We start from the raw sequence: 27,841 nt of genomic DNA, 5'->3' as shown, positions 1-27,841 counted from the left end.
ACACCAGCAGCTGAATTTTTCGTAGCTACCGTAAGGTCAGAGACAGATTTAGATAAGAAATAGCAACATAATACCAAGTAGCAGTGTATGTTTTTGTAACATTTAACAGAAGTACTGATTTCTATTGAAGCAGGGTGCAGAAAAGAGAGTTCTCTTCAACATAAAAAGAGATTGTGATCATGATAGCTACTCTGAAGTTACTGTATTTCTGTGATTGAACAACTGTCAATGCCATGCCCAAAATGTCCACTACAAGCACATGTTTAGAGTAGAGATGAGCATCAAGTTAACAACAAACCAGGAAATTAGTAAAAAAAAAAAAAATCACTGATTCGTTGATTCAGATCAGTTTGGGTTCGTCCAAACTAGAGAACCCAAACTTTCGTGAACCAATGAATTTTTAGTGATTTCCAGACCTCTTGGTTCATTGCTCCTGCACAACCTGCTCCCCGCCTCCTTCCCACTTCCCCATCACATTCCTACCTTTTCTTGCCACTGCTTCCTCTTCCTCCACTGGATCCACCATCTTGAGAGCCCCGCTGTTGTTAGGTGGTCTTTGTGCATGTCACTGCCTCTCAGCTCAGAGGTGGGGACAAGTGCAGAGACTGGTCTCTCAACATGGTAGTGACAGTGGAGGAAGAGATAGCAGAGTTTTAAAAAAGATTTTATTTATTTGTTTGTTTATTAAATTTATAACCTGCCCATTTAGACCCAAGTCTACTCTGGGCGGCTAGCAATAAAAAAAATGGCATTAAAGCGATATAATAAAATATCCCGAATGAATGGACAACCTATTTTGTGGTTCATTTTGGATAATTCATAAATTTGTGGTTTCTAAACTTCAGTGGATCATGAACCAAGATACTCATCTCTAGTTTAGAGACATTCCATAATATGTTTGCAGATTTCTGTTATGCTCTTAAAAGTGCAAAGTACTCCATAGTCTTATTCATTCTTCACTAAGTTGTTACTTACTGATCAATTTTTACAGAGGGTGTTAAGAATTTTTGAGGTTTACATACAGTCATGGCCAAAAATATTGGCACCCTTGCAATTCTGTCATAAAATGCAACCCTTCTTTCAGAAAATTGTTGCCGTTGCAAATGTTTTGGTACTCACATGTTCATTTCTTTGGTTTGCTTTGGAACAACACAAACGCAGAGAGAAGAAAAGTCAAATCTGATACAATCCCACACAGAAATCCAAGAATGCACTGGACAAAATTATTGGCACCCTTAACTTAATAGCACCCCCTTTGGAAAAAAATAACTGAAATCAATTGCTTCCTGTAATCATGAGTGAGTTTCTTACACCTCTCTACTGGAATTTTGGACCACTCTTCTTTTGCAAACTGCTCCAGGGCCTTCAGAGTTGAAAGACGCCTTCTCCCAAATACCGTTTGGAGATCTCTCCACAGGTGTTCTATGGGATTCAGATCTGGACTCATTGTTGGCCATTTCAGAACTCTCCAGTGCTTTATTTGTAACCATTTCTGAGTGCTTTTTGAAGTGTATTTCGAGTCATTGTCCCGCTGGAAGACCCATGGCCTTTGGTGGAGACATAGCTTTCTGACACTGGCCACTACGTTGCACCCCAAAACTCTTTCGTAATCATCAGATTTCATGATATTGTTCACATAGTCAAGGTATCCAGTGCCAGAAGCAGCAAAGCAACCTCAAAACATCTTTGAAAGTCCATCATGTTTGACTGTAGGGACTGTATTCTTTTCTTTGAATGCCTCATTTCTTTTTCTGTAAACAGTGCCATGATGTCCTTGACCAAAAAGCTTTACTTTTGTCTTCATCTGTCCACAGTACATTCTCCTAGAAGGATTGTGGTTTTGTCACATAAGTTTTGGCATACTCCAGTCTTGCTTTTTTATGCCTTTGTGTCAGCAGTGGTGTCTCCACCATTCAGATGGTGATGGACAGTGTGAGCTGACACTGTTGTACCCTGTGTCTGCAGATCAGCTTGAATTTGTCAGGAAGTTAATCTGGGTTCTGTATCCACCATTTGAACAACCCTTTCTTGTAATTTTTCAGTAATTTTACTCTTTTGTCCACGTCCAGATAGGTTAGCTACAGTGCCATGGGCTGTAAACCTCTTGATGGCAGTGGATACAAGAACATTAAGATCTCTGGAGATGGACTTGTAGCCTTGTGATTATTGATGTTTTTCCACAATTTTTTCTCTCAAATCCATAGACTACTCTACACTTAATTCTTTTCTCTATGCTCAGTGTCACACACAACACAAAGGTTGAGTCAACTTTTCTCCATCTTAACTGGTTGCAAGTGTGATTACTATATTGCCCACACCTCTTACTTGCGACAGGTGTGTCTAAATAAAAATTAAAGGATCATCACATGTTTGAAAAGCAATTATTTCTTACAATTTAGACAGGGTACCAATAATTTTGGCCAGTGCATTCTTGGGTTTCTGTGTGGGATTGTATCAGATTTGACTTTTCTTCCCTGTGTTTTTGTGTTTTCCAATGCAAACCAAAGAAGTGAACATGTGAGTACCTTAACATTTGCAACTGCAATAATTTTCTTAGAGAAGGATTGCATTTTCTGACAGAATTGCAAGGGTGCCAACATTTTTGGCCATGTCTGTACTTACAGCAAACTGGTGATAATAGAGAATCCTTCACTGCAAATGTGTTGTTGCTTTTAATTTTTTATAAGATGGGGATGTTTCTGAATTGCATGCTAGTTATTAGGTGAGTTTGAGGATTGCAGGCCTGTGAACCTGTTTTCTCACGGGCCATACTGTCTGAGTGGTACACTTCCTAGTTGTGAATGCGCTCGGACTCTAACCTTCTTATTACCATACGTCCTGCTTTTGGTCAGCAATGAGGGCTACTGCAACTTACAATTTAATGAACAGTCCACCAGTGGTATGTTCCTGTGAACATACTGTGAGCATTGGTGAACAAAATCTCATCAAGAGACACTGTGTGGCAATGTGGGGTTGATTCTAAAAGCAATTCAGGCTGGTAATGGCTGACAGCTTGGATGTCTTTAAAAGGCAAGTGAACAAATTCAGAGACCATGGGGTTATGAGAGGCTACTAGTCATGCTTGACATATATATCCTCTTGGATCAGAGGTATTCAGCTTTTATACACATTTCTTCCCCCTTCTGCTTTCTGATAAGGTATATCAGGAAGAACAGGTAGGAGAGTGCTGCACTCTTGTTATGCTTGTGGGCTTCCCGTTAGCATTGAGTTGGTTACTGTGAGAACAAAATGCTGAACTGGGCAGATATTTAGTCTGATCCAGCAATGCACAACTCCTCTGCTATTTAGGGAAATATGGAGAGAGGAGTAGGTAGTGGCACTAGTATGGCTGGAGAGAATTAGAGGAAAGCTTGCATGAACAGGAGGTGAATCAGAAACAGGCTGTCAGAGCTAAGAATGGTGTTTGTGTGTTGCATGCATGAGGTACTTTGTTTATTCAACTGAAACAGAAAGAGATCATTTTATATAGGTACAGTAACAACTAGTGACTAACTTCAGTGTGGAGCTGAGCCAAAAGCCTGTGAAGCTGCTTGATACGCCTGACAATTTTTTTTCCAGAGAGGTGCATTTGCTCAAGGAGCCAGGGCACTAGTCCAGCTCTTTGGAGGTCTGTTATTTGAGTCCATCCAGTGGCTTACTGTTGTATTGTTTGTCCTCCGTTCCAGCACCGGGCCTTTAAATATTCTGTAGTTACTTTCTTTCTCCATATCCATTTCATTTTCTTGGCTTGCTGCTGGTGTGTGAATCTTTGGAGGACTCAGAACAAGGAAAACCGTTTGAATGGGGTCATGGGGCCAGCTGAGTCTCTGACTTTTCAGTCTCTTACACTGAACATATCAGGGAAAACGAAGTTAGCTGTAGGTGGTCCCCAGATGGTGTTGGGAATTTGAAGCTTGATAGTTACTTGAGTGTTTTAAGAGTTGAATTGTTTCAGTCAAGCATTCACAGAAGGCTGCAAGCTCAGCAGGTATTTTTTTTGAGAACAGAAGGAATTCCGTTCTCTTTATTTCTGAGAAGCCACTAATGCTCCTGTTGGCATGGAATTGTAAAAGTATTTTACCATCCCATTCAAAAAGAAAAGGTTTTCATAATTCATAAGACTTCTGCCTAAATCCTTTTTGTGAGCTGAAGGGAAATACTGTAAATGACTGTATAAATAAGAAAGGAGGGGAGAAAGTAACTATTAAGTGCAGCCTCAGCTACTATGTACAGTAGGTTCTAATTCTGAACGCTTGTTCTCATAATGGAAATAGCTTGGGTTGTGAGGGAGGGGAGAGAATTGAACAGTAGGAATTCTGCAGGATGTCTGAGGCGATGACAAACAGAATATTAATTTTTAATGTAAAAGAGATACATTTGCAGTTAAATGAGTAACAGATACACATGAATATTGACAGTTAATCTAGGGGAATGAGTTTTTGGTTGAGCAAAAAGCATGAAACAAAACAGACAGTTCATCATAAAATTGTGCCTTTACAGCCTAGCACCAACAGTTTCCTCATTTTACAGAAGTGTAGGCATCTTAGTGTGTTGCCAAAAAAAAAAAAAAAAGACAAAGAATCTTGTGGCACCTTAAAGACTAACAAATCAATTATTACATGAAATGTCGCAGGCCGGTAATTTTATTTATTGCTTGGGTGGCAGAGTTGTGACTCTCCAGCTCTTCCTGGACTGTAGTTCCCATCAGCATTAGCCATCATGGCCATTTGTCAGGGATGCTTGGGATTTTAGTCCAGCAATATTCAGAGGACCACAGGCTGCTGCTTTTTTGATGTTTATATTTTCTTTCTTCCATGGTGAATGTGAGATGGTAGACATTGATTTACACATTGTGTCCCATTCATGAAGTTATCAGATATGGCTGTGCTTGGTTTCAGCAAGGTTGCTGCACTAGGGATGAACCTACAAAAAATAGAAAGTAACCCTTCCATGCCAAGGAAAGCTGTTTACCAGAGATAATATTAAAGTGATCCAACAGGTGCTGGTTGCCACCATCTTCTCATGGGTTTGAGTCATGTTGTATGCCTTTACTCCATAGGTCCATCAAAAACAATCAGTAGAATGAAGTAGAAATAGAGTGGTCTATAGGAAGACAGATGAGAAGCTGAACATGCTAAGGAAATTAGAATTTCAATAGCAGCAGCAGACCCTGTTGAGGAACCAGGACAGGGTGCTCCAACGCTACTGGAACAAAGTAAACCCAAAACTTGGACTCCCACTGAAAATTAAGAAATTATGAAATCCTATTACAAGGCAAACCCAATAGCCCATGGTTTTCAAAAAAAATAATGATGGAAATTTGGAAAAGGAAACACATGAATAGGGATGTAATTGAACAATGATTGATGGACCAGAGAAGGATTATCATCCAGAGTAAAGTGTTTTCAGAACTGGATTTGGGAGAACTAGAAAAGGTGGCAAAAGAAGAATCAACATAAAAATGGCCTTAGTATGGAAGACAAATGGAAGGGATAGGTAGATGCAACAGTGGAAGAGAAATGTATCAATAGAGGAAAAACCTATGGAACAACCTGGAAATTATGAGTTGACAGAATGGCAGACATCACTGAGGGAAAAAATACTAACCTATATTATCCAAAACACAGAAAGACAAAGCCTCCCCATTTTGCACCAATTACAATGTAAACCAGTAACGGATCTACTGACAAATGCAAATGTAGTGATCATAACATCAGATTGATTATGTTCTCTGCAGCCAAAGATGGAGAAGCTCTATACAGATAGCAAAAACAAGACCTGAAGCTGATTGTGGCTCTGATCAGCAGCTTCTCATAGCAAAATTCAAGCTTAAACTGAAGAAAGTAGGAAAAACCACTGGGATAGTCAGATATTATCTAAACCAAATCCCTTATGAATACACAGTGGAAGTGAAGAACAGATTCCTCCAGACTGGACTGGAGGACTCCCAAACTGGAAGAAATATCAACAGCCTCAGATATGCAGATGATACCACTCTGATGACAGAAAGTGAGGAGGAATTAAAGAACCTCTTTAATGAGGGTGAAAGAGGAGAGCACACAAATGGTCTGAAGCTCAGCATTAAAAAAAACTAAGATCATGGCCACTAGTCCCATCACCTCCTGGCAGATAGAAGGGGCAGATATGGAGGCAGTGACAGATTTTACTTTCTTGGCCTCCATGAGCACTGCAGATGGAGACAGCAGCCATGAAATTAAAAGACACCTCCTTCTTGGGAGGAAAGAGATGACAAACTTAGATAGCATCTTAAAAAGCAGAGACATCACCTTGCTGACAAAGGTCTGCATAGTCAGAGCTATGGTTTTTCCAGTAGTGATGTATGGAAGTGAGAGCTGGACTATAAAGAAGGCTGACTGCTGAAGAATTGATGCTTTTGAATTGTGATGCTGGAGGAGACTCTTGAGAGTCCCCTGGACTGCAAAGAGAACAAACCTATCCATTTTGAAGGAAATCAACCCTGAGTGCTCATTGGAAGCTCAGATCCTGAAGCTGAGGCTCCAGTACTTTGGCCATCTCATGAGAAGAGAAGACTCCCTGGAAAAGACCCTGATGCTGGGAAAGTGTGAAGGCAAGAGGAGAAGGGGATGACAGAGGATAAGATGGTTGGACAGTGTCATCGAAGCAACCAACATGAATTTGACCAAACTCCAGGAGGCAGTGGAAGACATGGGGTCTGGTCCATGAGGTCACAAATTTTCAGACACGACTTAATGACTAAACAACAAAAGTGATCAGAACAATCCCAACCAACATGCTAAAGAAAGTAAACCCGCTCATGTGTAGCACAGCTACCATAATAACCATGGAAACTGGTTACAAGCTGGAAAAAAAACCAGAAAACTCCTGGCACTCTAAAATGGAAACTTCAGCTGGAAAAAAAATAAACAAATTACGTGCAGACATTAGCAACTTAAAACACTTGGAAGACTTAAAAATGAAAAAGTGAAAGCCAGACTATGTAAAATATATGACCTAGAAAGGAAAATAATTGTTGAAATTATGGATCATCTAAAAAACATTGGTGGAAGGCATAACAGTAATTCAGCACAGGCATGGTAAAATTGGGTACCATTGAGAAAGAAACAAAAGGCTTGATTTTTGCTGCACAAGAACAAGTAATCCAAACTAATGTGATGAAAGCTAAGATTCAAGGAATTAGTACTAACAGCAAATGTCAACTCTTGTCAAGCAAAAGATGAAATTGTGTCACACCTCGCCTGTTAATGTCCAAAGATTGCACAAACAGATTACAAAGGTAAACATGAGTGGCAAAATTAGTGCACTGGTAATTATGCAAAAAATGTAACCTGCCGGCCTCCAAAAACTCATGCGAACATCAGATAGAGAAGGTTTCAGAAAATGATAAAGTCAAGATCTTCTGAGATTTCTGGATCCAAACGGATACACACCTTGAACATAACACACCAGACACAGTAGTAATACAGTAGAACGAAAAAATGTCTTGATCATTGACATTGTAATTCCTGGGGATGCCAGAGTTAAAAATAAAGAATTGAAAAAACTAAGAAAATACAGAGACCTGGCAATCAAAACATCTCGCTTATGGACGATACATACTTCAGTGGTCCCCGTAGTCATTGGGACTTTGGGAAGAATATCAAGAAATTTCACACAGTACTATAAGCAACTGCAGATCTCAGAAATAACACCATTAGAGCTACAAAAAAAACAGCAATATTAGGAAGAGCATAATACTGCGGCAACATTTAACAGATATTTAGGTTTTTGGTTAAAACTTGTATCTGTTATATAATACCAGTCAATGTTTTTATAGTTTTCATTGGCTGTGGTATTTTTAATAATAATAATAATAATAATAATAATAATAATAATAATAATAATAATAATAATCATCATCATCATCATCATCATCATCATCATCATCATCATCATCATCATCCCCTCCATGGGCACAGGCCTTGTTGAGGTGGAGGAGCTTGTGCACTTCAGTGAGGTTGAGAACTACTGTAGGCTGAAGGGTCTCCCAAGCCAGACAGGTCTCAGCTGAGAAGCCAGACGGTGTCCAACTGTATAATAATCCATCGATAAGTCAGCAAAGACATCTACAGCACTGTAACAATTCAATCGGCAGTATAAAAACCTTATTCATACATGCAGATGTCGAACCAATTACAATTTGGGTCTAGATTTCTGTTTCTGTAGCTCTGTGATTATGAGGGACAGGAAAAAAAATATCTTTTTGTTGTAACTATTTTTATAGTGATAGTTGAATTTGCTGCTTATGCTTGTGTAAGGAACATCATGTAGGTCACAGTGGCAAATTGCCACTCCTTAACAAGGTGCTAGTTGCATTCCTGAGCACATGCCCAATCAGATGTGCAACCCCAACACAACGTTTCATTAATAAGCAGCAGTTTGCCATCGTGACTTTCTTTTGCAAGCACAAATCTCCAGTAAGATTCTGGTCTATGTTAATTGCATTGTTGGTATTAAGTTTTCAACCTTTTATTTAGGAAGATGATTTACCCCTCATTTTATATGTGTGTATTCAATATTATGTATTTTTTGTTTTTGTTTGTTTGTTTTTGGCTGCTTCCTATAACTTATAAATCATCTTTTTCAGCTATGTGTAAGAAATTACAGAGCTTTGCTCATTGTTTTTTAAATTCATCTTTGTTTGCTAATTAGGAAAAAAGAGGAAGCCTGTAGATTACAATACTATTTTAATCAATCAATCAATCAATCAATCAATCAGTTAAAAATAGTATTGTAATCTACAGGCTTCCTGTAATTAATTAATTAATTAATTAATTAATTAATTAATTAATTTGCAAGATTTCTAGCAGCACCATTACCAATGGTCTCTGAGGAGTGTACAACAATATTAAAACTTTAGAAAAACATTAAAATAATATCTTGTGTATTTCTGCAAGGACAAGTATCCTCATGGTAAATACCGGCTGCTTTTGTAATGCATTTTTTAATAAAAAGGAGCCTTGTATCTGGTTACTCATAAGTAACTTGCTATACTTCAGAAACACATGAGATAGTATTGTAATGCATTTTGTGTTCTTAAACTATCAAACCCCAGGAAGCTCTTTTGACAAGCTCCTTCAGTCGGATCTTTGCACTAGGAGAGCTTGTGTCTTTGGGGACATTGCTTCCATACTATGCCTCACTGCTCATAGCAGGCAACTCAAAAATCCAGAGTAGTTTCTTCTGGCGTAAGCTTATATGCACAGGGAAAGAAGCATGTGAGCCCCAGGTCTGAGCAGTGAATATATAGCATGTATGAGATCCAAAATGTAGAGCCTGAGGAGTCCCCATGTTTCATTTGTAGATTATAACTGCATATATTTCTGTTTTCCTTTAGATTTCCTGAAATGCTTTTCTCTGTTCTTTTCTGGTGGGTTCATAACATCCACATAATATTTCAGATCAAGCCCTTAACCCAAGTTATATTTAATGGTATGCAGGAAGGAAAGACCATGAAAAGGGAAGGAAGGGTAGAGTATCCATATCTCATCCTACAAATACCTCCCTGATAACCCGATATGCCACCTGGTGAAAACTTGAGGAATAAGCATAGTTTCCTGTGGCAGCGTAGAATAAAAAGTGACAATTTGCATTGCTGAAGCATGTACCCTCTTCTGCAATCTTCAGCCTGTCTTTTTAGACTGTATTAAACATCTACATTTATGGTGAGTGAGTGAGTGAGTGAGTGAGTGAGTGAGTGAGTGAGTGTGTGTGTGTGTGTGTGTGTGTGTGTGTGTGTGTGTTTGTGTGTGTGTGGGGAGAGAGAGCCTGCTTGGAGGAGAAAAGGTTTGCTGGAAATTATAAATAGCCTTTAGAAAGGCCACTTTCTATTCAAGATCGTGACAGAAAAATCTATAATGAATCTCTTGCAAACTTCTCTTTGAATTAGTTTACAGTTTGTGTGCCGAAGGACAAGTCTAGGACTGAGCTAAATCAGTGGCCTTAAGTAGTGTGTGTGTGTGTGTGTGCTTTCTAAAGCAGTTGTTAAAGTGTCAGCTGTCTAGCTCAAACTCATCAGATATTGGCTTAAAGGGTTTTTGTAATTACAGTACTCTGTGTCTAATTGACTTGACAGTTATTGTTGGTACCAAATTGTGCCATCTCAGTCTTCCTTTCATGTCATGCCAATACCTGTGGGGCACAGGGGCAGTACCTTTCCTTCATCATTATCCTTGTGCACACCGAAATATAACATGGTCATTATGAAAAGAACAAGGGAAAGGAGAAATACATTTAATATACTGTATATGTAGAAATACATGTGGTAAAGCATATGAAATACAATTTTCAGCTGAGTCAGTAGTATTTGTAAACAAACCTTGATATGCAGAAATAATTTTCTTTGTAAGAATTACTTGAACCTTAGCACATGTGTAGCATATATGCTATGTCTGCAAGTACAGGGGATTGGTTGGGGATTGGTTCCAAGTTATATATACATAGTAAAAGAAAAGAAGAAAGGATGCATTACATTTTCACATGCATTAGCAGAACTGGCCACTAGAGGGTGACAGAGACCATGCTATGTATTCTTCGCTAACAAGTACAGTATTCATAGCACAGTATCTGGCTCCATCTAGTGGCCAGTTCTGGTAATGCATGTGAAAATAAAAAAAATAAAAAAAAATTCCCCTGGATTTTTTCTTTTAATATTTTTAATATTTTCAGACCATGGATAAGTGAATCAGTGGATACTGATTCGATGGATAAGGGTGTCCTACTGTATATAGCAAACACTTTTTTGCCTTTAAATTTGTATGCTGTCTTTTTATCTTGTCGCTGCCCACACTATACTATATTTTGACTACACTGACATTTTGCATAAAGCCTAAACCTTTTCAGAACATTAAGAGTACTGTGGGTTTGGCATGTCTATATTTGTGGTTTGATTTGAGAATCTTCAAGGCATATTCTTGTGCGTTGTTCAGACAACTGCTGTTACAATGGAGCCTGGAATTTTTTGTATATATATACATAATAGGAAAACTTATTTGTTTATATTTACTTAAGGCATGTTTGAATTGTCTGTCTGCCCAACAGGGCTCCCAGAGTAATTTATAGTAGATTTTAAATGACTGAAATCAGATGAAAACCCAATCCTGAAAACCAAAGTTTCCTCAGACAAGTACAGTTTTAGGTCAGCCAAGATGGACCCAGCCTAGCTAAACTAGCCTTTTGGGGGCGGTAGCATCTGTGGCCTCTGTTGAGGATATCATACTCCACACCGATTCATATAGAAGGAGGAGAGCTTTCAAATATTGTAGCCCCAAGTAATTCTAGGGTTTATAGATTAAAAAAAAACCACAGCAGCTTGAATTAATTACTTGGAAATAAATTAGGCGTCAGCGTGGTTTGATCAAGACTGATGTTATATTGCCTCAAAAGTGTGCCTGAGACATCTTTGGCTAACAGATTTTGCATTCGCTACAATTCCTGACCACTCTTCAAGGCAGCCCCATGAAAAGAGTGTTACAGTAGTCTTAAGTGTTACAGTAGCCGCCCAGAAGCCACTGGTAATGGTGCGGCTAAAAATATTGTAAGTAAGTAAGTAAGTAAGTAAGTAAGTAAGTAAGTAAGTAAGTAAGTAAGTAAGTAAGTAAGTAAATAAATAAATAAATAAATAAATAAATAAATAAATAAATAAATAAGTTGCTAAGACTACTGGGATGTGCAGCTGATACACCAACTAAAGCTGACCAGAGGCACTCCTGGCCACAGCAGCCACTTGGCTTTCCAGGAGTAGGGCCGAGGCCCAAGCTGTGAATTTGATCTTTCGGGAGAAATAGAACCCTATCCATAATGAGCTGTCTTTGCAAACTTTTTTTTTCTTTTCCTTTTTTTGGGGGGGGGGCACATCGCATTTGTGGCTCATATTCAGCTTTTGATCTAGTAGTATTACTGAGCCAAGTACCCCCCATCTTGTAACTGTGCACCAATTGAGGACTTCTGGTATCGGTAAAAAGAAAGAAAAAGAAATAAAGCTGCCATTAGCATAAAGATGATCCTGTGCCCCCAAACTCTGCATAACCTTTCATAGTGGCCTCGTGGAAATGTTAAAAATCATACACTGTGCCTTGGGGGGGCATCCTGAACTTGGTTGTATAACTTTGTGAGCTACTAGGGTGGGCAACCTTCAGAGAGGTTTGGTCAGAAGCACCACAGTACAATTAATAAATATATGAGAGGATTGCTTTGCTTTAACCTGGTTAGAACGTTAACTGTGCTTAATTATAAATGATGATAAATTCTTTCCATTAATTTTTAATACTTTCTCATGTCTTAATACACTTCTTGCATATTCAGGGTTTTATTATTCCTTGTTTTTTTGGCTTTTATCCCAGTTTTTCTGTAGGGAGAAGCAGCACTACTGAATTTTATGACTCTGTTGGAATTTCATTGCTGATTCATTTGCTCAGCCAATTGAGAGAAAAGCATGAAACCTTTATGATGTATGTAGTATTACTGGATAATATTATGTTTCTCTTTGCCTCTAGATCTCATTAATGGAGCCCAGGAACAGTGTGAACTGCCTCCCATGGATGGTTTTCCCCACTGTGAGGGCAAAATAAAAGTAAGATGAAGCTCTCATTGTATTTCTTCTTGCTTTACAAGCAAAACAAATACTGAGAGGAGAAAGAATTTTTAGATACAAGAATAAAATTAAAATGCAACACAAGTTAAAACAGTTAAAATTAAATTAAAAGTACAATTTAAAATGTAATTAAAAACAAATCATTTGGGAAAACAAACTACACATAGTTTGAATCGGTAAATAGTTTTAAAATGTTTTAACTTAATTTGAAGTATTATAATTGATTCAGGGTCTTTTAAGGTTTTTTTTTTAATATATCACCGTGAGATTTGTTGGTAAAGTTAGAAAAATAAGGAAACAAACAATGCCATCCTTACAAGCTATCAAAACCCCACCTGGGGGGCAGGGTGTCTTTACTTGTCAGCAGGAGCACTAGTCCAGCAATCCTTGCAAGTTCCAGAGCTTGGTCGCAGCCCCCAAGAAAGGCCCCCTTATGTGCTCAGTAATTTGTTCATAAAATATTGACCAGAAAGGCAGATCCCAATGTGATAGTAGTATTATTTTGGCTAGTCCTGAGTGAGCTTTCAAACAGTCCTGTTTGACAACTCTTTCTCCCAAATCCTGTTGTGTAAATTATGCCTGTGGAAGGGTGATAGTAGGGGAGTTTGTTTGTTTTTTTAAAAAAATAATTTAATGTTTCTTCCTTCTGTCCCACAGCTTGTCTAACTCATGACTAATCAATTTCATTAGGTGGGAGCCACAGGACATAAGGAGGAGAGCTTTAATTACTGACAGTGACCCCCCCCCGATATTGCCACACTTCCATAGGCAAATTAACAAAAATTAATGTTAAAGTTAAACATTAGAAATGTGGACGTTAACTCCTTGGCTTCAACATTTAAAATTGAACATGTTCAGCTCTTTATAATGATGGTATTGACACCATTTAAATATTAGTTTGTTAGACTCTCTGTAGAGGATACATGGCATTTACACTCTTGCCCCCCAAAGGGAAAACATGCATATTGCCCTTTAGAAATTAGGTTTAGTAATGGATGGTCTAACCTTGTTATAAACTATAACACCCCAAAATCTTAGTTAAAACAATTAGCAACATATATCATTTGTCTGAGCTTGGTGGAGTTCTACTGTAAGACTATCAGGAGCCCCGCAGTTTAGAGCCACTCTTCTATAAAGAGCTAATTAGCTACTATCAGTGCACTTCTTTAAGTAATAAAGTTAGCCTGAAAGTATAGGCTCGCTGGTGCCTCAAAGAATTGCTGACCAATCCAGCTGAGATGATTTGTATGCCCCCCCCCCCAAAGATCTTTATACACAGGGAAGGTCTGTGCATTGCTGAAGACCTAGGTGAACTACCTGTCTCACAGCTAGCTAAATCAGTGGTTCTTAACCTTTGTTACTCGGATGTTTTTGAACTGCAACTCCCAGAAACCCCAGCCAGCACAGTTGGTGGTGAAGGCTTCTGGGAGTTGCAATCCAAAACTCCTGAGTAACCCAAGGTTAAGAACCAGTGAGCTAAATGTTTGCTGCTATAAGTGAAACACAAAATGAAATGATTTATTAATTAACATGAAAAATAAAAAATAGTAAAACTTTTTGATGGAAAGAAGGACTGTTTTCCTTTTTACTGTAACTGTATTGTCAAACAGAAATGCAGGCAGCACGGTTCCTACATTTGAATACAGTTTTTCCCAACCATCCCACAGTTGGCTGCAAGCGAAGAAGTGCATATCATCCCAGTTTCATCTTTCACAAAGGCTGGACTAATAACAGTACACTTCCCCTTTTAACAATGCTGGGGTTAGGAACACCATGTAGTTCAAAACCCGTGTATAACTCTTATGCCCCCTCAAACAAACACAAAGCATAAACATACACCCACTTCCTGGATCAGCCTCCTGGCATACCCTAGCAACCTCCCCAGCTATCATGTGGAGCCACCATGCCCGAATCAGGCACCATTTGACCCACCACCATCAGACCAGAGGCTGCCACACTGCCAACAGCATGACCCTAAGTGAGCCTGAGACCTACCTTTCTCTGGCCATTTCTTAGAGATGAATAGTACAACAGTATTTGTTTGTTTGTTTATTACTAAAATTCATGTATAACCAAAACCATGCTTCTCAGGTCTGTGCAATTCAAGGGAGAAGTGTATTTTGCAAGTACTATCCATGGGAAATAGGAACCAATATTGTTTCATTTATTGAGCAGTGCTTTTTTTTATCTGCTTGGATGCAATAGGAATGATCTCAGTGGTTACCTAGATTCAGATAGGCCAGCAGCTGCCTCGGGCCCCTTTTGATTAGGCTTGTGCTCTCACACAGGGCTTCTTATAGTTTTGGGTTAAAGAAGTGTACTAGGAAAGGCCAGTTGGATTTTTATAGAGCAGTGGTTCCCAGTCTGGTAGTCTAAGGCTGTAATACCTAGAAGTCCATAGAAATACCATAGACACTTGGATGTACTAACTAAATTTCCAGGTGCTATGCTATATGCCGTCAAACTGCATCAACATATGGATTACTCTAAAAGCATTTTCAAAGTACTGTATATGAGATACTCAAGGAGTGGTTTTACCATTGCCATCCCCAATATGTTTCTGTACCTAAGTAGAGATTTGGATCCAGCCTTCCTGAATCCTACTCCCATCACTCTAGACCCTATATCACACTGGCTCTCAAAGAGTCTGGGTATTTATAGTCGGCATGCATTTATAGAGTGGAGTTTGGGCTATTTAATACACATCTCCAAACTCTTTTCCTTTTGGGGAGGAATAATGTCGACCTTGTATAGAGAGGCATGTGAGTAACACTTTTAATTTTATTGTTAGATTTTTAACTTAATTGTTAGATTTTGATAGTCTTTTACTGGTACTGGTCCAAAGAAGTCATGAATTTAATGATGATTATTTTTGTAATGGTTAATATTCAGCCTTTGGAAAACACTGAATTTATTCTACCCATTTTCTGTATAAAACATTCAGAAGGTGTAGCAAGTATCTCATGCTAGCAAATGAAATCTATACTGATGTAGCAGGTAAAAAGTGCTTTTCTCTACCTTACTATAAATGCAGCTCCCTCTGCCTTGCTATAAATGCATGGTTAGTCCTGTAGGCAGACTTATGGATCCCTGACTTTCTGGTTTTGTGCTTCCCCCCTTCTAGTGGATGAAAGATATGTGGCGATCTGATCCTTGTTACGCAAGTTACGGTGTGGATGGGTCTACATGCTCATTCTTTATTTACCTCAGTGAGGTTAGTACATCTATGTTTTGGTTAATATAAAAGACTACAGAAATAAATGCAGGTCAAAGGACTTTCAGATCCTTTGGATTCAAACTTCCTCCCACCAGAAGTCTTAAGAGATGGTGCTCAAAAAGTGAAGTCCACAGATCAGCTTTTCTTACATTCCTGGGTCCTGGCAGTAGCCTGGTCTTCTTTTTCAAAAACAGAGAAAGTTTAATGGTGAGTCCTTTTAAGGACAAAGGCAAGGTAAAAATATTTTAAATAAATAAATACCCTGGAGTTGCTAAGCTTCATGAGGAAGGGGTTAGTTTTTTTAGAAGCCCTCTCTATATAAGTGATTCTCAACCTTGAGACCCTAGATGTTCTTGGACTACAACTCCCAGAAATCCTGTCCAGCACAAGTAGCGGTGAAGGCTTCTGGGAGTTTTACTTGAAGAACATCTAGGGACCGAAGATTGGGAACTACCGCTTATAGAGTTTAAAGAACAGCGAAACTACCCCTCTCATGAAATCTCATGACCTCCAGATAGCTTTGTGATTCCTAGGGAGCACCAGCCAACTGGTGGCACCCAGAAATGTAGAAAAGCCTGGTCTGTACACTTCTGGTTTGGGGCTACATCTCCCCGAATTCTCCCTGAGGGATTATGAGCAAATTCAGGGAGATGAGTCATATATATCTAACTCTGCTAGACAAGGAGTTGCCATTAAATGAGATCTGGAAGGCCACACATTCCCTGCCTCTTTTACAGGACAGCTTTCTATTTTGGTGGGAATTGCTGTGTGCTTTTGATTTCAACTAACCATGGTTTCTTGACATTTTATAACCTAGACAAAATATGTTTACTGTTAATCATGATTTACTGAAAGAAGTCACTGTGACTTGAATGTGTATCTAATGGTTCTTGTCATAGTTTCATGATTATAATTGATTGTTTTTGTATCTATTATTATTTACGTTAGGCATCCTCTAAGATTTAAAAACATGGACAAATTCAAATATGCTACTATTTATATATTGTAAAATTTATTATAAAGTGAAAATGTTCTGCTGTGCCAATTATATTTCTACCTTGGATAATTTCTTTAAAATTTGAAATGTAGTTTAATGCATTACCTATGTCAGCATGCTTTGTTTTATTTTTTGGTTTTGTTCTCTAAAAAAGGTTTGTGGGGAGCTGGGTGGGATCTTTCTTAATAAAGATTGGCTTTGCCATTGAGACATTTGTATTTTCTATTGATGTTGGTGATGCAGAATGCAGAATAACTTGCATAATGAATTATTAAAATGCATAGTACATATTTTCGTTCACAGCAGTGCACTCTGTTTCTCCTCCTATCCCTCTTTCTCTCTCTGAACACGCTGTATTTATCCCCTTGCTTTCAAAAGGTAATGAAAAGCCAAAACGTTTTCATAGAGCAAGTTAGCATGTTAATATCTTCCTCACCTCAGGAGGTATCTTAGTGTTTCCTGGCATGTGTCAGTGAGTATTACCGGTATCTTTTTATAGACATGCTAATTAAACCCAAGATAGACGATAGAACAAATGCAGTTCAAAAGAAGGCTAGCAAAGGAAATATTGGGAATAGATATTTAGCATCCAGTTTTTCCAAGTTTTATGGCTAATCAATGTTCAGTTTTCTTGTTCGCTTGGTTTATGTTTGGGGCTTATAGAAAACAGAATATTACATTTCGATTAACTGTGAACAACATAAGCTTTCAAAATCCACTTCATTTCTTCAATCATAACTGTAATATGATTACATATTGGCTGTACCAAAAGATTCATCTTTTAGGTAAGAGGAAGCAGTGGTTAAAACCTGAATTTATGTGTATTTTATACACAAATTGTCCAGTGCTATAAATTCCTACATGGTTACTTATTTATTTGTAGATTGTTTTACTCATAGCTTTTGGGTGAGTAAAAGATGGAGGCCTGGCATCAAAGGATTTACGAACAGGAGCACCTTCTTGGCAGAGTTACACTTAAACTGCTGAGTCCTACTGACAAGAGGAAGTGTGTGAGCAATCTATCAGATGGTGTCCTTAGGTGGGGGGGGGGGAGGGGAACAAAGCTGTCTCTTCAGCTCTGGATATGCACACGGCTCCTGAATGGTCCAGGCCACCAGTGCTCTCATCAGTAAGCCGCCCAGAGACCTTTGGGTAGAGTGGGCGGCATATTAAATAAATAAATAAATAAATAAATAAATAAATAAATAAATAAGTAAATAAGTAAGTAAATAAGTAAATAAGTAAATAAGTAAATAAGTAAATAAGTAAATAAATTGTATCAAAATAGCACCCCAGTAATCATGTAATCACTTTGTAGGATCTTCTGTTAAGCGTATTGTGTTCCCTTCTTGTCTTCAGTGGCAGATGCTAATAGTCGGGGGGGGGGGGCATTCCATGATCCAGAATCTTTTAAATTAGGGAAATAAACAAGACATAAAAAGAGCAAATATAAATAAATACATTTGTATACGAGATTAAAACACGTAGTGTTTTAAACCCCTTCTATGCAACCTTTTTTGCTTGTTATTGCAGAGGCCTTTCTTTGTAAAGGAGAAAGAGTATATACAGGTGTTGTATGGGAACTATGAAAGGGCCAACATGTTGGATCTTGTGAGACTTCAGATTTGAGTCACATGACATCAAGGCTAGATCTGCACCTTTGGCCAGTAGGATGTCAAACCCACATTTATATTTCTTCACCAGTTTCCTTCTGTTAGTAGCTTCTGCAGACTGGATAAAATTTCATAATTTAATTACAAGCAAAGAATTGTGCTTCTAGTGTTCTTCACTTGACTTGTGTTCAAATACGAATTACTTTAAATGATGGTTGTTACGGTACATAATTTTATAGGAAGCAAATGTATATTTTGTGAGCTGCAGACTGAAGTGCTGGGGTGCAGTTTCTAAATGTTTTGTTTTGCTTTTTTAACAGCACATAAAACTAATAATTTTTGATCGTACTGTTCACCTTGAATTTAAATCCTGCATACTTAATACTGTGGTTAATGCAAAATAGCAATGGCTTAAATATTTGTGAATGCAAGCATGAAATGAATTTTTTATATTTACTGCACTGATGTGGATGTATGAGCTGCATTGGCTGCTAAAGATAACTTGGAGCTGGTGTTCCACAGAGTAATTTGTCAAAGTGAGCAGTGATGGAACATCCACTGTTCATGATATGGGTGGGAACTGAATGTTAAATGTAGTGACAATGCGTAATGTCATTTAGAGGGAAAGTGTTTTTAAAAATTTATTTAAAGCGTCGTTTGTCTGCTAATGGCACTCCTCGAAAGGTTTACAATATATTAACATTATTTTTAAAGCAAATTCTTTAAAAGCAGATTTAGGCATTCTCTTAAAAATATTTGTGCGTAGTTCAAAAAATGTTAATAAAGGAAAACAGAATACAGACTAGTCCCAGACCAAAGCATATTCTGTTAGAAGTAAACAGCAATGCTACCTTTGAACTGCCTCTAGTGTTCGTTGAATGACAGTACAGTACTGTATCAATATTTTATTCCAATTTTTAACTCCAGTTTTGAAGCTATTTTTAAGAAAAGATGCAATTATTAAGATGGGAGGTCCCCCCCATACACACACAGAGAGCGGAAGGTAAATGTTTTATTAGGATGTGCCAAACGCTTGCCATGTCCAGAATACGTAAGAACTCCTTTAGCTTGTCTCCACTGGCAAACAGACTCTACTTCAGTGCTTGCTGCTATGCTAGAATTCAACAAGCAAGTGCTGGAGTGGCAGTGGTGCTCCTAAAACTGGGATAGTGGTTGCCTCTTTCCTAGAGAAAGAAGAAGTAGTGGCAAGGGCTGTCGTCTTCTTCTTCTTTACCATTTGGGGCCAAATGCTGCCGAGTGGAAGATTTAGCCAGTCTTTAAAGCAATAGTGGAGAGCTTTGGTGGTCGAGGGGCAAATTTCTCTCTCTTGAAGAGAAAGGGGCCAAACCTGGCCTCCTGAGTTTTGTTACCAGGAGAAACAGAATAGTCTATTTTGTAAAGTTTGTAGCTTCCGGTGTTTGCTAGGGTGACCACTGACGACTCATCGGAAAAGGACATCAGTTTGCATAAAACTGTACATTATAATATATTTGTAGAGAACTAGAAATTATTTTCATAACTGCCAAAATAACACCATCTCACTTGATGGAGTGAGACAAGGACCCTGTGAGCTGTGTCAGTGTATTCTCTAGGTACTGCATGTGAGCAGACAACCCAAAGGTCTCTGATCTCCCTCCTTGTTGTGCTTCTCCTTTGGACTGGACAGAATGCAGACAACTAGATCAGTGCTTATTCAGAAATGAGCAGATCTTTTCTAAAGTTAATGACTTTCAGTTGCCCCTTTAAGACGAAATCATGGTTGGATTTTTTTTTTTTATTTGGGGGGGTGCAGCAGAGATCGCTTGGAACAAAATACTATTCCCAGCAAAATCCATTTCTTTCCCAGCTGCTTTAGGAACAGCAGGACAACTCAGAGGCAGCAGGGAATCCCGGGGGTGGCAGATGGTATCACAGTTCCTGGTACTAAGAAAGCCCTGTGGGGCTTTGATTGTCCAAGCTGTGGTTGTACTAGTGCTCCTCGGGATGCACAGCTCTGTGGCCAAATCTGCGTGTAACCCCAAAGTATAATTTAGTTCTTTCATATGAAAACCTTGGATTTATATCTGTATCCTGAGAAAGACATCAGAACTGTTTGCCTCTGTTTTCATTTAACCACTGTTAAATGCAATGTCCACTCCCTACGCTGTAGTTGAATTTAACTGGCTTCTGCAAACAAGCCAACTTCATAGTTTAATAATTGGAAATAAAACTTGGCAGTGTACTGATGATAATGAGGATAAAAATTTCAGCAATTACACATTAAATAATCTATAATTGTTATAGAAAGCCAGTTTTGGTTAAAATGGAGGTGCATTGTTGTCTTTGGTTCACTGTGCACAGAAGTACCCATCTTTGTTGCTCTGCTGACTGTTCATTCTTTCTAATAAAATAAGTATTGGTATTATCTTGCTACAGAATTATGTTTGTGCAAAACAACATCTCTTGATAAATTAATGGTAGAAAGTTCAAGCTTTTGAGTAGTGGATATTCCTGTGCCAATTTTAAGGCTGCTGGTCTTACTTCATTCTTACACTGTTAGATTTCTTTGCATTGCATTGTTTTCCCCATTTTTTATCACCTGCAAACTATATCTCTGAAACATTTAGGGAACAAGCCTTCATTTTATGTACATGCATGAAGTGTACAGTAAATTTAACATACTCTGAATGTGAAATAGGGCTTCCTTTCGTCTACAGCATTTCTGCCTATAGTTTGTTTGTAGTACGCTCAGTCACAACCTAAACCAAATACCGTATTTTTTGCTCCATAAGACGCTTCGGATCTTAAGACGCACATAATTTTTAGAGGGGTTAAACAGGGAAAATATATTCTGAACCAAATAGTGTAATAAAATATTTAATACACTATAACAGAATAACATTTGAACAGCAGTCAACAGTGGCATTAAGAACCATTACCACTGTCATTAACAAATGGAGAGACTTAAAGCTTTGTGTACTCATGTACAGTACCATAAATTTAATTCAAGTACATATAGACCATTATCAGCCAGTGATAAGACCTATACCACGCTACCTATATTTTACATTTCCTTTCATCCACCTCCTCCCCATGCTTATAGAAATGACAGATGAGATTGTTGTGCAGCTCTGCCCATCTACAGCTCAATCCTATATTAAATTAGAAATGGTTTGTCTGATTGGGCACTGCATTGAGAGGTCCCTTTTAGTTGTGTGGAGGATAAATAGTGGAATTAGACTATTTAACAGCTGGTTTTCCTTATTTACTTTAGGTTATGCAAAAGAACAGCAACACAAAGCTTAACCTGATCCCATTCACCAGCAGTAGCACATGCTCAGCATAAGACCAAATATCCATTTTCTGACATAATTGAACGTTTATAGCATGCAAGGCACAACACACAAAGCCAGGAACAATGTTCTTGACCAGCCAAAAAAACTGAATACAAACTATAGTAACTGAAATCAGGAAGCAGGTACTGTAATCCAGTTAGAAGTCACGAGGCACAGTTAGTTTCCTTGCTGCAACACCCTTTGGAAATACATTCTCTATTAGATGCCCAGAACTAGTTGAAAAGTTTGCCAGTTGAATCCAAATTTCCCATAGAAATACATTGAAAAAGGTCAGAAACTTTAAAAAACCTAAAAGAAATTCACTTACCAAGTACTGTAGACTGAGCCTGGCTCTTCACAGTGCCTAGGTAGACCCCAGAACAGCCAAAAAAGAGCCCCAAACAGCTAAATGCCAGCAGGCAGCCTGCAGACGGCAGCCATTTTGTGCTCTTCTCCCTTCCTGCCCTTTCCCCACCTAACAGCTGATCAGCCGCTTCCCAGGCAAGCAGGTTTCAACTCAAACGGAGCACCTTTTAATCCAAACAGGGTTTAACTCAAAACAAGAAGCTTTTAAAGAAAAACAAGCAGCTCTCTAACTGCTTAGACTAGCAAGGAAACAGACAAGCAGCCTCTTCACTAACTGAAAGTTTCAATTTCCCCTGCTTTCCCCGCCTTCCCCACATATTAGGTATGCTAATATATGTGCACTGGAGGATTGTGGGAGGAACATCTAGCCCCTGATGGGGGTCCTGTGGGGCACCCCAAATCACTGAGGAGCTCTCCTGGCCTCTTTCAGCACTGGGGCTGTGCAACCCTGTTCTGATCAGGAGGTGCAGCCAGGCGGTCACCATGCCTTTTGAGGGCAGGGCACACAAAGGGCCAGGAGGCTTAGGGGCCATTCAAACTCAGACCTGGCAGGGAAGATACCATTCTTGTAAGAGTGGTTTTCCCAGGGTAAGGCTCATCTATTGCACTTCAGATGAGCTGACCCCTGTGATTTCCCCAAATGTGGGAAAATCAACTGCCTAAATGGGGGACTGTGTTTTTGGTTTCCCCTGGTTTTTATAGAATCACTCCTTCCCCTTTGGTCCTTGGCTGTTTGCATTGCTTGTTGCCACAGGCCTGTTTGCCTTGCTGATTTTTCAGTTGAGCTGCAGGGAGCAGATCTTAGAAAGCCAGCAGTGCAGAATGCTGAGGTCTGAACAGCAAGCAGTCTCTGCTGCCAGTTCAGAGGCCTCCTGGCATGGCAGTGGGAGGCTTTTGGGTGGTGGTGGCTGAACCCTGGGTTATTGCATTCACTCCATAAGACGCATGTACTTTCCCTCCCACCTTTTTGGAGAGAAAAAGTGTGTCTTATGGAGCGAAAAATAGTTGGAATAGTATATAAATAGCTCTTATAAATACATATTTATTATTAAAGTGAAGTATCCAAGTGTAATGGCTTGGATATGGAGAAGCTAAAGGAAACCTATTTTTCCTTGAGCTTCTCCTCATCCAAGCCAGTAGCAGTCCCCCACCCCTGCCAAAGACTGGAAGCCATCCAGATTGATACCCCATGAGGAGCACTGTTCTGCTTCCAGATGGCAAAATTGATTGTCCCATACTTTATACATATGCACACGTATGCGCTCTTTTGGTTCAAGCATTTGAATTAGAATTTGCTAATCTGTTTCTGAACCCTTAAAAATAATAATAAAAAGACCCCAAATATTTCCTCTATCTGAAAGCTAGAGGGTGAAAAGACATTGTATCTACCACCTGCATCCACCCCCATTCTTCACTTACTAGAGGTCACATTATTCACCCCCTTCCACTTTCTACAGATTTGATAAAATGCACAGCAGCCCCTTTCAAGGCATTTGCAAGTCTTGTGGATGTTGGGAGCATTTGTAAAGGTACCGAAGTAGAGTCACTCCTGCACTGTATGTTGATTGAATGTATGGAGTGGCTTATACCCTCTCTTTAGAAAACACATTAAGAATTAAGATGTGTATAGCAGTTGTCACAAAAACAGGAGGAAGGGACAGGGGAGAGAGAAAGGAGAGGGAACTCAATCTGTAAAGGAGAAGATGAAGAAAAAGGGTGTAAAGTCAGTCCTTTCCACACACAACAAAATCTCAATGAACCACAGTCCCTCATGCACGTAAATCTGTGTAGATATCATAAATGTACTGTACTTATATAAATCAAGTCTAAGTGTAGGCCAGGTTTTTGCCTGTTCATTCAATTTTGACTGTTAGAAAAATGATGCTGAATGCAGTTGGAGGCACCCAATGCTTAAACCCACCAGAACAAAGAAATTAAGTTGTAGCATTCATGATCATATTTGTTTGTGACAAGGAATTTCTATGCTTTTTTTTAGATTAGCTCACCACTGTCTTGAATTACTGTTTTCTTCAGTGACTTCAGACGAGTTTGTAATTTAGAATATGTAGCACTTTCTCATGTACGTAACATGGTACTGTTTAATAGAAATATTAAATATTGCAGGAACATGACAAAAATGCAAAGTTACTTGTTAATAAGTTGAAGTGTGTTTGGTAATTGGATAGTTGTCTTTGTATAAGCTGCACTGATATTGGTGACAGCACTGTGCAAAATCAATGTTTGGTTTTAGAAGATTTTGGAAAGAATCTGCACCATAACCTTTTGACTCTTGAAAGAGGCCTTGCTGAGTTGTCAGGGATTCAGATATAATTGTAGGTGACAGTTACATTCTTCTGTCCCTCTGGGTGTTCTGTGTATTAGGATTGAGACACTAAAAGTTCTGCCCATGATCAGAAGTGTCCCTCATTCTTTCTTTCAGGCTATTTTTAAAAAGCAGCTTATATATGGTTTAACTTATGGGAAATTCTTAAATCCTGATGTACGGTATATTATACAGAAGAAAAATATTTTATAGCATTTTTTTACAGCAGAGAGGTACATACGTTGTACATCTAATACCATAGGACCAAGCAACATATGGCAATCAAAATTGCATTCTTGTTTTTAAAAATGGAAAGAAATAGCAGGTACAGTGAACCCTGATCGAGACTGTACTGAGTAAGGAAGAAAATGTAACTCTTTGCTTCACCTTCATTTTGCCAATTAAAAAATCACACCCAACCGTCAAAGCTGCTCTTAATCCAGGAATGGAAACTCATGCAGATGCCAGTGGAAGCTTGGATGCCTTCCAGTACTAACAGAAGCTTTGGTGTTTGAGCAGAGTAATTTGCACAGGAATGTACTTTTTTGAAGATAGTTTTTTTTGGGGGGGGGGAATGAAGGGAAAGAAAAGAAGAAATATTCCTTCTTTGTACACTATGCTCACATCACATGTTTCCATTGAAAGAAAAAGCAAGAATATAACTCCAAGTAGTTCTTTCAATATTGTGTGTAAGTTGTTTGATTTGTTCACAACAATAAGATATTGACAATTTTTTTTTAGTTTTTTGAGACAAAAACATGAGACAGCTTTGGTCTACTAGTCTTAACATTTCAAAGCCCCATATCCTGTTGACTAAATTATCTTTGTGTAAGGGTGATGATGTCACTGACTGGAAATTGCTGGTAATAAAAACAGTTGCTTGTTCAGTCTTGGGGCTTACCATACAAATCAGTCTCATTGAAGATGAGTCAGGCAGCCTGCAGGACTGAAGCAGCAACTTTTTAACTATCAACAGTCTCCCCCTCCCAGGTGACCCAGCAGTGGTAGATTGCCTATAATGTCAGAGACAGTAAAACGGATTGCAGTCAAGTTGATCACCCTTCCACCAATTATTCAATAAGAAATTTGGCCAAAGTGTGAAAAATTAGTTACCACCAAAACATAAATCTTTATTTGCTACAACAACTTTAGGTACAGTTCAAATTAGACTTGATGCAGATTTAAAGCTTAGTTCAGAATTGCTGGAAAATTAAGTCATAACTAAGTCTGGATTCAATCCTTTAGTAACACTGCCAGTGTCCTAAGCATTAGAGACTGGATTGATAACATTCTGATGTATTAAAGCAGACAGGCAGATTATGAATAGTAAAGATATTATTTATATAAAGGAAAATACGTAATCTTTATCTTACACCTTTTTGTTTAGTCTTGATTACTCATGGGGGGGGGGTCCTTCCTTTCTTCCTGCCAAAAGTTTACCTTCCTGTCCTGCTCTCTTGAAAATTCTACTTCAATAGCCTCAACTCCCTGAGCACTTCAGAACTGAATCTTTTAAAATTATATATTTTGGATTCAATCCATTATTAAAAGATAGCCTGTTTATTGCAGAGGTTGAAAAGAAGCGTCTAATTGCTAGCCTGTTTTCTTCATCTTTTGAACTTTTGTTGCTCTCTCAAATACCTGCCAAATAAGGTCCCTTTGTTTTGTCACCTGGTTACCTTGTATTGCTCTATTGTGACTCCCAGAAATTGAGGAAAGAATCACATCAAGGAAAATAGGCCCTTTCCAATTCATGATTCTAAAAACTCGTGGCGCAGTGGTTAAACCGCTGTACTGCAGCCAAAACTGTGCTCACAACCTGGGGTTCAATCCCAGGTAGCGGCTCAAGGTTGACTCAGCCTTCCATCCTTCCGAGATCGGTAAAATGAGTACCCAGCTTGCTGGGGGGCAATGTGTAGCCTGCATAATTAACTTGTAAATCGCCCAGAGAGTGCTTGAGGTGCTATGGGGCGGTATATAAGCAGCACGCTTTGCTTTGCTATGATCCTATGAAAAATTGTTTCAACATGTTGGTCCATTCCTTTGACACTGAATTTAACAGAAGTTCCCCATTTGTGCAGGTTGAAAACTGGTGTCCTCGTTTACCCTGGAGAGCAAAGAATCCTAATGAAGAAACTGATCAAAAGACAATGGTGAGAAGCATGCTGTACAGTTTTGAAAATGAATGGGCATTAGTTGTTACTCTTGGTTAACTTTTTGGAGAAAGACAATTAATGGGTCATAAATAAGTCCAGATTGGATTCATGCCCAATAATTCTATAATACTAGTTTGTCACCTTTTTTCATTGTTTTATTTTAGTGGGGAGGAGATACTTTGTTCCTAGTTTTTTAATATTTGTAGACATTTCAGCAAATAGTAATGCATATTTTTCATATTATATATAAAAAAAGATTAAGACAGTGGGGAAATTTTTGATATCTAAAGTTAATTTTGTTAATGGCGGAATATTAGTATGATTAAAGGTGGGGGAGAACCTTTAAACACAGACTAGCTTCACTAGTTCCATATTGATCTGATTTTTAAATTATGCTTTATTTCATTGGAAATAAAACTATATTGTTAGATTTTGAGCTAACAGCCAATTTATATATTTAATATTGTATATCTATATTTAAAACGTAGAAGTATAAATATGATAAGCATTTAATAAACATTTCTATCATATTTCAGGAAGCTGAATCAGCTGCTTTTAATCATTAAGTTCAGAATGTAAAATTGCCAAAGTAACACCATATAGTTAATGTACCTATTTTCCTGTTTCTTGAGCTTGATTTAAAAAGAAAAAAAGAATGTATCTAACTTTCATATTCATGGAAAAATGGATTATAGATGTGCCACCTGATACAAATGCACATTTTAGAGGGGATTCATGGGGGGTGTTCTTGGCTATAGTATCACTGACTTCTTAATCTTCCTGTGTAATTGAAGGCTGAAATAAGAACCAATTTTGATTTGCTATACAAAATGATGTCCAGACATGAAGAGTTTCGGTGGATGATGCTACGAATTAGGAGAATGGCTGATACTTGGATAGAAGCAATCAAGTCACTTGCTGAAAAACAAAACTTGGAGAAGAGAAAACGGAAAAAAGTGAGTTCTGTTTTAAACCTGACATAAACATTTACATTGCTGTATCTAGGAAACTGCAATGCACTATCTGGTTTTGTATCTCTAAAATGCTGCCAGTTACTCATTCAGTATCCGGTGAGGGCTGATTGAACACAGTTGGTGTATACTCTCAAGAGTTTCTCATCAGATAAAATGCTAAGAAATGCTTCCACACAGTAATACAATACATAGGCCTACTATGTAATAGGTGCTGTACACTAAATAAAATAAGTTGTACAGACTTAGAAAA

At 38.4% G+C, this 27,841-nt stretch overlaps 1 protein-coding gene and 1 pseudogene across 2 annotated transcripts in view; both read left to right on the top strand.

Moving 5' to 3' along the window:
* The window catches only part of MGAT5 (alpha-1,6-mannosylglycoprotein 6-beta-N-acetylglucosaminyltransferase), a 148,766-nt gene that overhangs the window by 80,917 nt on the left and 40,008 nt on the right, over positions 1-27,841 (top strand). For both annotated transcript variants that reach the window (XM_072984188.2, XM_072984195.2), the window contains exons 4-7: positions 12,534-12,610; positions 15,756-15,845; positions 26,543-26,614; positions 27,412-27,573. In XM_072984188.2, the coding sequence (XP_072840289.1) occupies positions 12,534-12,610; positions 15,756-15,845; positions 26,543-26,614; positions 27,412-27,573 (401 nt within the window). The remainder of the gene's footprint in view (positions 1-12,533; positions 12,611-15,755; positions 15,846-26,542; positions 26,615-27,411; positions 27,574-27,841) is intronic.
* Positions 22,676-22,830, top strand: LOC144586186 (U1 spliceosomal RNA; annotated as a pseudogene).

This window comes from Pogona vitticeps, chromosome 1 (genome assembly GCF_051106095.1).
Source record: "Pogona vitticeps strain Pit_001003342236 chromosome 1, PviZW2.1, whole genome shotgun sequence".
Taxonomy (NCBI): Eukaryota; Metazoa; Chordata; class Lepidosauria; order Squamata; family Agamidae; genus Pogona; species Pogona vitticeps.
The sequence above is the reverse complement of the archived record's forward strand: the minus strand, read 5'-3'. Positions and strand labels throughout refer to the sequence as shown.